The sequence below is a fragment of the Propithecus coquereli genome, unplaced genomic scaffold, assembly GCF_000956105.1.
Source record: "Propithecus coquereli isolate 6110/MARCELLA unplaced genomic scaffold, Pcoq_1.0 Scaffold743, whole genome shotgun sequence".
NCBI classification, from domain to species: domain Eukaryota; kingdom Metazoa; phylum Chordata; class Mammalia; order Primates; family Indriidae; genus Propithecus; species Propithecus coquereli.
In genome coordinates this window covers 72,325-83,232 of record NW_012153541.1, presented here as the reverse complement: position 1 = coordinate 83,232, position 10,908 = coordinate 72,325, and the positions used below count along the sequence as shown (strand labels likewise).

The 10,908-nt window shown below is 66.0% G+C and overlaps 1 protein-coding gene across 1 annotated transcript; it reads left to right on the top strand.

Moving 5' to 3' along the window:
- The first annotated feature begins 5,725 nt into the window (after positions 1 to 5,725).
- NEU4 (sialidase 4) lies at positions 5,726 to 8,088 on the top strand. Its single transcript, XM_012661932.1, has 3 exons — positions 5,726 to 5,929; positions 6,083 to 6,338; positions 7,120 to 8,088. Exons 1-3 carry the CDS (start codon positions 5,729 to 5,731, stop codon positions 8,085 to 8,087), a joined length of 1,425 nt encoding a protein of 474 aa, XP_012517386.1. The 5' UTR covers positions 5,726 to 5,728; the 3' UTR covers position 8,088.
- The last annotated feature ends 2,820 nt before the right edge of the window (positions 8,089 to 10,908 follow it).

Genomic DNA, 10,908 nt, shown 5'->3' with positions numbered 1-10,908 from the left:
TGCAGTGAGGGAGAAAACATCCAGCTTGCTGAAGGAGCTCAGAGGGGCCCGGTGTGCAACACACCCGTGGTCGGTCGGAGACCACGTTGGATGCAGTACCAGAAGGCAGCTTCTGGGTGCCTCTCCTTGTCGCTCATGGGGAGGGACTGAGTCGCCCTGGCTGGCAGGACGTGACCCCTGGCTGCCTGGCGGCCATCGGTTGGAGTGGGGTGCACGCCAGCCAGCGCCACACACCCTGGAAAAGGCAGGGGGCCTGGAGCGCCTAGGAATTGTAGCTGCTCTCACATCCAGCCGAGAGGCTCAGCCGGGCCCTTCCTGCTGTGCCAGGGCCCTCGGCCTGCGACGCTGGCGGCAGGCTGAGGCTCTCGTGTCTCGGCGTGTCCACACGTTTCAGGAGTCGGCGTTTCAAAGAAGGCCCAGGCCCCAGGTGATCAGAGCTGGCAGCTCCCTTGGACACCTACAAAATGGAGGGAACTTTGAGAAAGGTGGATTTTTGGTGAGATTAGAGGAGTCACTGACTTGAGAGTAAATAAGAATGTTTGAAAACTGGAAAAGGACTCCCCAGAACTGCACAGGGACAGGGAAGAATAGCATGGGCACCCCTGAGGTTAGCGCCAGCGGATCATCTGGGTGGCTGTGGGGGGTAGGGGCCCCAGAAGGAAAAGAAGACACCAGGTAAGAAACTGTCACACAACGAAGGAAACAAGCCCCCACCCCAGCTCGCGGGGGCCAGGGGAACCCAGGGTAAGGAGAAAACACTGCTCTTCCGCACAGAGAACGGGCCGTCTTGGGGGAGAGGGAGAGAGCCGGGCCACGGCCTTCGCAGCCACGATGTGGGTCCCGCCTCAGCTGCACCGTAGTCTAAGAAATGAAGCCTCAGTAGCAATTCACTATTTCTTCTCAGCCTTTGAGGCTGGCAGGGAGGTAGACGGGTACTGTCCTTTTGGAGGGGAACGCGGGGGTCTTTACCACAGTGTGTGAGTGCCTGCTGTTTGCAATAGAGACTTCTGAAAACAACCTGTTCCAGTGGTCCGTTGACAGGGTGTTCAGGCCGCTGCAGCTCTGTGCAGCCAGTGAAAGCTGGGAGCACAGTGGGTGTGGCGGAAACCTCTGGGGAAGGGGCATTTCCGGGCCTTCTCTGTGCCGCTGGGCTCTGCACCGGTCCTGAGCGGCTGTCCAGCCCGCGACTCAGACCTCAGGGTGGGAGGTTCTGGCTTCTTCAGGACAGAAAGGAAAGTTCCTCCTCTGGGGCATTTATACCAAGGGGACAGAGCCTCAGATGTGCCCAGGGATCTCTGAATGGCCGAGCCGTGGGCTGCGGGTGACGGACACACCCTGGTCAGACGGCCTTGCCCTGAGACCTGGCCTCTGCCTTTGGTTGGCCCAGTGAGGGGGCTTCACAAGGGAACTGGGGGCTCCCTTTCCCTGTGAACCTGGGCGCTTAGTAGGCGGCGTTGGTCCCTGTCCGCCAGTCCTGGACTTGGTGGAGGAGGGGAGGGAGGTGGGCCTGCTCCGTTCCGGTTGGGGTGGAGCGTCCGCCACGCAGGGAGGCTGTCCCTTCCCACCCATCTGCCCCTGGGCCAGGACCCGTGGTGTGAGCAGAAGGGGTGCGTGCCGTGCCGTGTCCCAGCCGCCGGGACTCAGTCCTCCCCTCCTGGGGCCTGGCTGTGGCCGTGGTGAGTGGCCCACGTGGCCACGCGGATGAGACAGAGGGAGCCAGAGCCCAGCCCTGCCTCCTTCCCTGTGTTCCACATCCTCCTGCCCTCTTCCGGGTTCCCCAGTAAATCCCCTCAGGCCTCGGGGACCTGATAGGACACAGCAGGTTTAGCTCCTTGGCCTGTAAGTCACAAGATGTCCTGTTTTCCCACTGAAGCCCCAGATGCTGCAGAAGCGGCCAGCCCCGCCCTTCACAGGGGGGAGGGAGGGTCCTCGGGGCCTGGGGAGCCCCCTGGAGGGAGATCCCTCAGAGACCCTCTCACTATAGCACCAAGGGCCTGTGGCCTCCTCTGATACTCTGGGCTGGGCATGGGGTACCACAGCTGCTTCAGAGACAGCAGCCGGGAGCGGCTCACGGGAACGGGGCTGGCAGGACCCCTTGGGGGGTGGCTGTGCTGCATAGGGCTCCACCCTTTGCCCTGGGAGGCACAGGAAGTTGGGGTGGGATGCTGGCCCACCCAGGTCCTGGCCAGGCCTGGGAGCACGGACATGGGCCTGGGGTGTGTCAAGGCCCAAAGGGGCCGGCATCCTGGGGCTGAGGGGCAGCTGGACCCCAGCTGTGGTGTGCCCAGAGCCCAGGTGACCCGCCCTGAGCATCCCAGTGCAGAGGGGCCTGCGCTGGCCTGGGCCGTCTCAACGCTGTCCCGGGCACCCTTCCGCTCCCTGGTCTGGGCTGCAGCTGCGCTGCGCAACTCGGGGAGTGTCAGCGTCCTGACGCAGCCCTGGGGCGCGGCCAGCTCCTGGGCTCGCCACCCACACAGTGGGCTCTTGTCTCCGCGCTGGGACGGGCGAGCCGGCCACCCCTCCAGCAGCTCTGCAGCCTTCCCGAGGAGGCCGGTGAGTCCCACCCCGCTCACCCCTGCAGTGCCCTCACCCTGCACCCCTGGCCCTCGGGCCAGGACCCTGCTCCTGAGGGCATCTGCCCCCCACCCCTCTTTCTCTAGGGGTGATGGGCAAGTCCGACCCCCAGGGCAGCTCCTCTAAAACAAGGGGTGGGCTGCTTAGCCCCCATAGGCCCTGCCAGCCAGAGGCCCCACATGGGTCCCCCAGTGGGACAATTTCCTGGCCCACGTGGTGGGTGTGACACTGAGGGGTCCCGAGGGCAGGTTCGGAGCACAGGACGGATGAGACTGGGTCGGGGGTGCCCCAGGCTGGGAGGCCCGGCCCCAGTCCCCACGGTCTTTCTGCAGATGGGCCCGTCGGTGACACTCCACCAGGCCGAAGGATCTGTGATCCCCAGTCCTTGCCCTGGCCAGGGCGTGGATGCTCGTGGCGCAGACTGGAGAAGCAGTCTGAGGGGTCAGAGCTGCCTGAGGGCCCCCTACAGAATTCTGTGCAAGGGGCTTTGCAGGTTATGTGGGTGCGAGTTGATGCCCCCGGCAGGCTGAGCCTCTGGCAGGTCCCAAGACATGGTGGCCCAGGGGTGTGCGGAGGAAGGACTGGGCTGGCCTCACAGGACAGCCTTCCGGGAGGCCTGTGGCCATCCCTGCCGACCGTGGAACGAGCCCTACAATCTGCCAGGGGTCCAGGTGCCAGAAGACCAGTTTCTCTTGGAGGTCCCCCTTCTCCAGGCCTCCACCTCCCCTCTGTGACTTGGTTCCCCGAGGAGGGCCCTGCCGGGGAGGGTGTGTGGACGCTAGTTAATGCTGGAACACAGACGCCCTGGTCAAGCCACCCCCTGGGACAGGCTGAGTCGGCCGCACTGGGCAGGGCTGGCCGTGCTCCTCCTGGGCTGAGGGGCGCCCCCGGGACGTTGAGGCCCCATGGAAGCCTGGGGCCTGGCCCTGGCAAGGATGCCCAACCATGCGGCAGCCCCATGCCCTCTGCAGGCCTCGGTGTCCCCTCTGGGCAAAGGGGGGGTGACCAGCTAGTCCCTGCAGCGTCCATCTCTCCTGCTCTGTCCCGGGCTGCGGTGGGCCTGAGTCCCCCCTTCCGCAGGGTGTGCTGACGCTGCTCCCGTGGCCCCAGGCTTTGGGGAACGAGCCAAGTGCACAGAGAATGTGTCGCTTGTGCCCGTTCGGCCCAGAGGGACACGTGGCACCCGCACCTGCTTCCCGCTTGGGCAAGTTGCCCTTTGAGCACAGAGCCGGGGCTGCCAGGAGACAGGAAGCTGCTGTCCGGGCCGAGCTGGCAGCGGGGAGGGCCGCGCGGCTGAGAGCTTGTGGGGCTGGTGGCCCTGGGCTGAGGTGGGTGAGGTGGAGGAGTCTGTCCCGGCCCTCGGGGTCCTGGCAGACACGGGCGCGACCTGCTCTTGGATTCCACGAGTGTTCACCCTTAGCCCGTTCTTCGTGCGTGGGGCCCACCTGCCTGGCGAATGTGCGTGGTGCTGTGTGCGGGAGTTTGGTCCTGGCCAGGCGATGTGGGCACCCGCCACCCCTCCCCGCTTGGCGCTCCTGTCTGGTTCCTGTGCGAGGTTGGCCCAGGCCACCGGCCGTGGGCCCCAGTCGCTCAGAGTCCTGCACGATGGGCGCCACCCGCCTCACCTGTGTGCAGCTCCTCCCGGCCACCCCTGCGCTGGGCTGTGCCTCTCACTCACGGCCCTGGTCTGCCTTTGAGCAAATCAGACCAACAGGCCCCCTGGTGGGTCCAGCCTGTGGCGGACAGACCCCAGGTGTGCCCCCAATACGCCCCCCACCGGGCCCTGCCCTTGGGAGCCTCTCTTGGCAGCAAACTCCCAGGGGCGGGTGGCTCCCAGAGAGGCTTCCCCGGCCATGCTCTGGGCACGGGGTCCAGTTGCTCGTGGAAGTGTTTTTCAGTTGCCCCCCATGTGAGGGCTCCACGCACAGGTGGGGTTGGGGTGAGGACACAGGCGTGGGCGTCCTGCAGGCAGCATCTGACCACAAAGTGCCTGTCCCCTGCAGGAGTCCCGGCCTATGGGCGAGGGGAGGCCGGTGACCAGCCGAGTTCAGGAAGCGGCTGCAGGGCGGGCTGTGGACGGCCGGGGAGGGGCCTTCGTGCATCCTGTCGGTCACTGGAATGTCGTCCACCCCCTACCCCACTCCCCTCAGTGCTCACTCAGCCCTGGTCACTGCCTCCAGGAAGCCTGCTTGGTCTCCCCAGCCTTGGCTTCTCGCCCGTGTGTGTGCCCACCCATGCGAGGGGGCGCAGGTGGTGGTGGGGTCTCATCTCCCTCCCTTCGCGGCTCTCACGAGCACCCAGGGTTCCCTGCACAAAGCTGCTTCTCACGTCAACCCCCTCCTGGGTGGTCCCTCTCTGCTGGAGGGGTCAGGGGTGGGACAGGGGCATGGCCTCTCTGGCCTGAGATCCCTCTCGCGGCTGCTCGCAGCACCACCTCCGCCTCGCTCAGGTGCACGGGGGAGCCATTTCCAGCACCTGCAGTCTGGGCTCTGCCGGGCCTCCCCACCCCCACCCCGCTTGGGCAGCCCGAGAGGCCAGCAGCGTGTCCCCTGTTCCCAAAGACGTCCTCTGCGGCCTCGAGTTCAGGCCCCTCCTCTGCAGGAGACCCCCTGGGGCTCCCCTTCTTGTAGGTCCCTATGTGTGTGTGTGTCCGTACGTGTCCCCGCGTGTGTGTGTCTCTGTGGCTTCGGGGGTGTTGCAGCCCCTCCTTTGGGGACGCCGAGCCCGTCCTTGTCTGAAGCACAGCTCCCCGGTTGTCTACTTGTCCAGCGTCCTGCCGGGTGAACTCTGCGATGACCTTGCGTCCTGGGCACATGGGCTGGCAGGGGCCTGGGTGCTCTCTGGCCAGCCTCCCCTGCACCCAGAGCCAGCCAGGCCTGGCCGGGGGTCAGCTCTTCGAGCCGTGCCGAGAGGAGGACGGGCTGATTCCACTGACACTGGGGGAGCTGTGGCTCGGGTGTGCTGGGGAGCAGCTGCCCCAGATCTGGGGTGAGGGAGTACGAGACAGGGCCGTCCCCGAAGTGGGCACAGTGTGGGGCCCAGGTGGGCGCGTCTGCCCCTGCCGAGCCCTCCCCAGTCCAGACACGTGGGCGTGGGGCTGGGGGCTCCCTGGGCCCCGTCCACTGACCCGAGGCCCTGCTCTGAGCAGCAGAGCATGGGGGCCCCTCGTGCCCCGGCGCGGACCGTGCTCTTCCAGCGGGAGAGGACGGGCCTGACCTACCGTGTGCCCGCGCTGCTCCCGGTGCCCCCCGGGCCCACCCTGCTGGCCTTCGTGGAGCAGCGGCTCAGCCCCAGCGACTCCCACGCCCACCGCCTGGCGCTGAGGAGGGGCACGCTGGCCGGGGGCTCCGTGCGGGTGAGTGGCCGGGCGGGGCGGGGGCTGGCGCTGGGGGACGGTGGGTGCCCATGCAGGGACGGGCAAGCTCAAGCCCCACTCTCCTGAGGTGCCCCTGCGGGACTGGGCCTAGGTCCCGGACGTCCTGGCCAGCGGCCCTTCCTCCTCCGGCAGTGGGGCGCGCTGTGCGTGCTGGGGACGGCGGCCCTGGAGGAGCACCGCTCCATGAACCCCTGCCCCGTGCTGGACGCCGGCACCGGCACCGTCTTCCTCTTCTTCATCGCCGTGCTGGGCCACACGCCTGAGGCCGTGCAGATCGCCACGGGCAGGAACGCGGCCCGTCTCTGCTGTGTGAGCAGCCGTGACGCCGGCCTCACTTGGGGCACCGCCCGCGACCTCACCGAGGAGACCATCGGCGGCGCTGTGCAGGGTAGGCGGGCAGGCGGGGGCCCACAGTTCACACGGAATGGGGGGGCTCTCTGGTCGGCCCAGCCCGCCCTGGACCTCTACCCAAATGTGACCGAGCATCCTCCGACGCCCCAGCCCCAGGCGTGTGGTATCGGTCACCCTCCCAGCCGCCTGGTGGGCAGGAGCAGGCTGCCCCCACCGACCTGAGACTTTCTCGGGCTCTTGCAGAGGGAGGGTTTAGTGCTGAGGCCTCTCTCAGTCCCCAACCCTGACAGCCTCCCCTCCCACTTGCTCTTTCTCTCACCTCCTCCTAACCCCGTCCAGGGCCTCGGCCCGAGACTCCTCCTCCACCCCCACTGCCCAGCCCCAGGAGCTGCCCACCCCCACCCTCCGTGGCACGTGGGAGCTACACCGAGGGACGTGGATGGGACACACAGCTTATCCAGAGACCTTGGCCCGCGGGTCCTCACCCTCCCGCCTGCCCTCTGCTCTCTGTCTGGGCAGCTCTCGCGCCGAGTACTGCTGGTGTCCGTCAACCTGGGTTTGGGGCTGGCCGACCACTCACATGTCCAGGGTTGGCCAAGAACCCAGCCACTCGGGCTCCTGGGCGCCGGCTAACGGCAGTGAGAGGCTTGTCCGGCCTGGGAGGACTCAAGTGGCTGGATGAGCCATGTGTGGAGGGTGGTCAGCTAGAGCTGCCCTCGCCTGAGGCCCAGGCCCACCCTTCCCCCACCGTGTGGGCACTGCCTGTGGCACCCTCCCCCTGTGACTAGAGCCCCCACCTCTGCCTCTGCTCTCCGCAGACTGGGCCACGTTCGCCGTGGGCCCGGGCCACGGCATCCAGCTGCCCTCGGGCCGCTTGCTGGTGCCTGCCTACACCTACCGCGTGGACCGCCGGGAGTGCTTTGGCAAGATCTGCCGGACCAGCCCCCACTCCTTCGCCTTCTACAGCGACGACCACGGCCGCACCTGGCACTGCGGGGGCCTCGTGCCCAACCTGCGCTCCGGCGAGTGCCAGCTGGCTGTGGTGGATGGTGGGCGGGCCGGCAGCTTCCTCTACTGCAACGCCCGCAGCCCCCTGGGCAGCCGTGTGCAGGCGCTCAGCACTGATGAGGGCACCTCTTTCCTGCCCGGGGAGCTCGTGCCCCCCCTGGCCGAGACAGCCTGGGGCTGCCAGGGCAGCATTGTGGGCTTCCCAGCCCCACCCCCCAACAGGCCTCTAGGGGAGGGATGGTCGGTGGGTCCCAGGAGCCCCCCCCGCCCTGCATGTCTCTGTCCTGGAGTCCAGGGACCCCCAGCGGAGGGTGCTGGGGACCCCCGTGGAGGCCACGTGCAGCTCCAGGGGCGTGGCCCTGGGCAGCCTGGCCCTGGGCCTGGGGTCGGTGGGGACAAGGAGACCTGTGCCCTGGCCCTCCCCGCTGCCCCTGCCACCCTGCCCCAGAGCCCCACGTGGCTGCTGTACTCCCACCCTGCTGGGCGCAGGGCTCGACTGCACATGGGCATCCGCTTGAGCCGGTCCCCACTGGATCCCCACAGCTGGACAGAGCCGTGGGTGATCTACGAGGGCCCCAGCGGCTACTCTGACCTGGTGGCCGTTGGGCCCAGCCCCGTGGGGGCCCTGGCCTTCGCCTGTCTGTATGAGAGCGGGGCCAGGACCTCCTATGACGAGATCTCCTTCTGCATGTTCTCCCTGCGCGAGGTCCTGGAGAACGTGCCCGCGGGGCCCCAGCTGCCCCACCTTGGGGACAAGCCTCAGTGCCGGCCCTTCTGACGACCCAACGACCAGCTGGGCCCTGGGCTCCCGGGGCGGGGGCAGGGTTGGAGCAGAGCGCACCGGGTCGTGAGGCCGGGAGGCCGCGGGCCCAAGTGGACAGAGCTCCGTGGCCGGCCTTTCTGCCAGCAGCATGGAGGGCGAGTCTGGGGCGGCCCGGCTGGGTTGCAGACCAGCTCCTGCCAGTGCTGTCAGGCAGGTGGCTGCTCTCGGGAAGGGCTCGTGTCGGGGGACCAGACCCGACAGCCTAGGCTACTTCCTGCCTGCCGCCAGGCTCTCCTTAGCGTGCTCACTGGCAAGGAATAAAGGAGCCGCCTGTGTCCAGGCAGATGCTTCTTTGCTGTTCTTTTCACGCGCAAGGCCTGGGGTGGGCGCTGGCGCCTGGGCAACTCCTCAGAATCCCCGCATCTCCCGCTGCTGCCACCGCGAGTGGCCAGCACAGTGACAGGAGGGGAAGTGGCACCCCTGTCCTCTGCCACCTCCGACAACCGAAGTCAGCCTGGGACTCGTGAGTGGGTGCATCTGCCCAGCGCCCGGAGCCGGAGCGGTCCCTCTCTCCCCGCCGAGGCAGAGCTGGACGCCCGGAGGATCACCTTCCTGGACCAGCGGAGTTCCCGCCACTGCCCAGAGGGCCCCGCTGCGCCGGGCGATCCCTGAGGGAGGCCCCTTCACTGTCCGCTTTTAGCCTTCATTTCTGAGCATGAAAACGGTACGTGTACATCGTAGGATGCTGGAAAAGCAGAAAGGTGGGAACGACTTCCGTGGGTGCCCGGTCACCTCGCTGAGCACACACGCGCTGCTGGGGTCGCTGCTGCTGGCGGCTCCGACGAGGCGGCCCTGGCGCCTCTCCTCATTTCTTCCCAAGCCCCCACCGTGCCGCTTCTCCCCGGCTGTGAATTGTGCATGATGAGCTCCCTTGGGGTGTCTCTGGGGTCCAGTCACCTCCCTGGCTTCCAGGACAGCGGGGCCTTCCCAAGGCTGGGGACCCACTGCTGGTCCCCAGGGCGTCCGCGAGGCCTCGAAGCCACCAGGGTTCCCAGGGGAGTAGGCAGGACCCCCCCACTGCTCCCCTGTCCTCTCAGCACTGCCCTGCTGGGAGGGGTCTCTGGGGTGCGGCGGGGGCAGGCCAAAGCCTGGATGTGGGGCCCCTCAGAGCCCCGAGCGTTCGGGCCACCATCCGGGGACCCCTTCCCAGCTGCAGCCGGCCTCAGCCCCTCAGAGGAGAGGCCGCCTGCCAGGGCCCCGGGCCTGTGTCTTACCTCTCGGGCTGCGTGACCTCGCACCACAGGCAGGCGGCTCATGGACACAGAAATGTGTCTCTCGTGCTGCTGGAGGCTGGAAGGCCAAGTCGAGGCCCGAGACCGTGAGGGCAGATTCCGTTCTGGCTTCCAGACCTGCCTTCGCGATGTACCCTCACCTGGTGGGTGGGCGAGGGAGCTCTGGGCCTCCTTCATGAGTGCCCCGAGCCCGTTCGCGAGGCCCCACCTCCTGACACCATCCCCTCGGGGGTTCAGATGTCAGCGTGGGACTCCGGGGGACAGACATCCAGGTCATGGCAGTCTGCTCTTCTGCTTTCAGATCTACACCAAAGAAACCTCTGAGGTTCCTTGTCATTCACTTCTACACTGGGACGAGTGGTGTCCCCAAATTTGTGTCCTCCCAGGACCTCATGCTATGACCTTATTTGGAAATAGAATCTTTGCAGATGTGACCACGGTGACATGAGGTCTTACCGGAGCAGGGTGGTCCCCGGGTCCCCCAGTGACTATGGCTTGTTAGCAGAGGGTCCGGACTCAGCACTGGGGAGAAGGCCGCGGGAGGACAAGGCAGAGGCAGGAAGCGTCCTCCCTGGAGCCTCCTGAGATAGCACGTCCTTGTCACTCCCTGACTGTGGCCTCCAGAGCGGGGAGAGAATTCACTTCTGCCATTTCAGCCCCAGTCTGTGGTGGTGTCCCTGCGGCCCTGGGGCCCTGGAGCGCTCGTTCACCTTCCTCTGTTCAGGTCTCAGAAAAATGAAAAACTTGTTTTGACTAGTCGAACCAGATTCTCACCCCATCCCATTCTGCCTCCTTTTTTTTTTTTTTTTTTGAGATAGTCTCACTCTGTTGCCCGGGCTGTAGTGCCATGGCGTCAGCCTAGCTCACAGCAACCTCACACTCCTGGGCTCAAGTGATCCTCCTGCCTCCCCCTCCCGAATAGCTGGGACTACAGGTGCCACCACCATGCCCGGCTAATTTTTCCTACTTTTTGTAGAGACTGGTCTTCCTCTTGCTCAGGCTGGTCTAAACTCCTGACCTTGAGCGATCCTCCTGCCTCGGCCTCCCACAGTGCTGGGATTACAGGCGTGAGCCACCACGCCCGGCCCCGTTCTGCCTCCTCGAGGTAACAGTATTCTGCATCTCTTCCAAAACTCACACAAATAAATTATAAATGTGAGTATACGTGTCGAATACTTCCCTTTTTCTCAAAGTAAGATTGCTGTGACTACTGCGCAGCTGGCCCTATCGTGTCACACCATGTCGTGGTGCCGTGACCACCCTGTCCCCTCTGGAGGAGGCTGAATCCCAGGCCACCTCCTGATGGCTCGTGGCTGATCCGATGCACCTGGCTCTTCCGGCTTCCTTCAGGGGCTGTTCCCAACGTGTCCCCAGCCGGCAAACCCCATCACAGCCTGTTTCCCAACAACTCCAACATCTCTCAGGACTTGCAGTCCTAACTCTTTCCTCCTCCTCATCTTGCTCTGTTGCCCAGGCTGGAGTGCAGTGGCAGAACTCCTCGGTCGCCATCCTCCCACCTCAGCCTCCCGAGTAACTGCGACTAT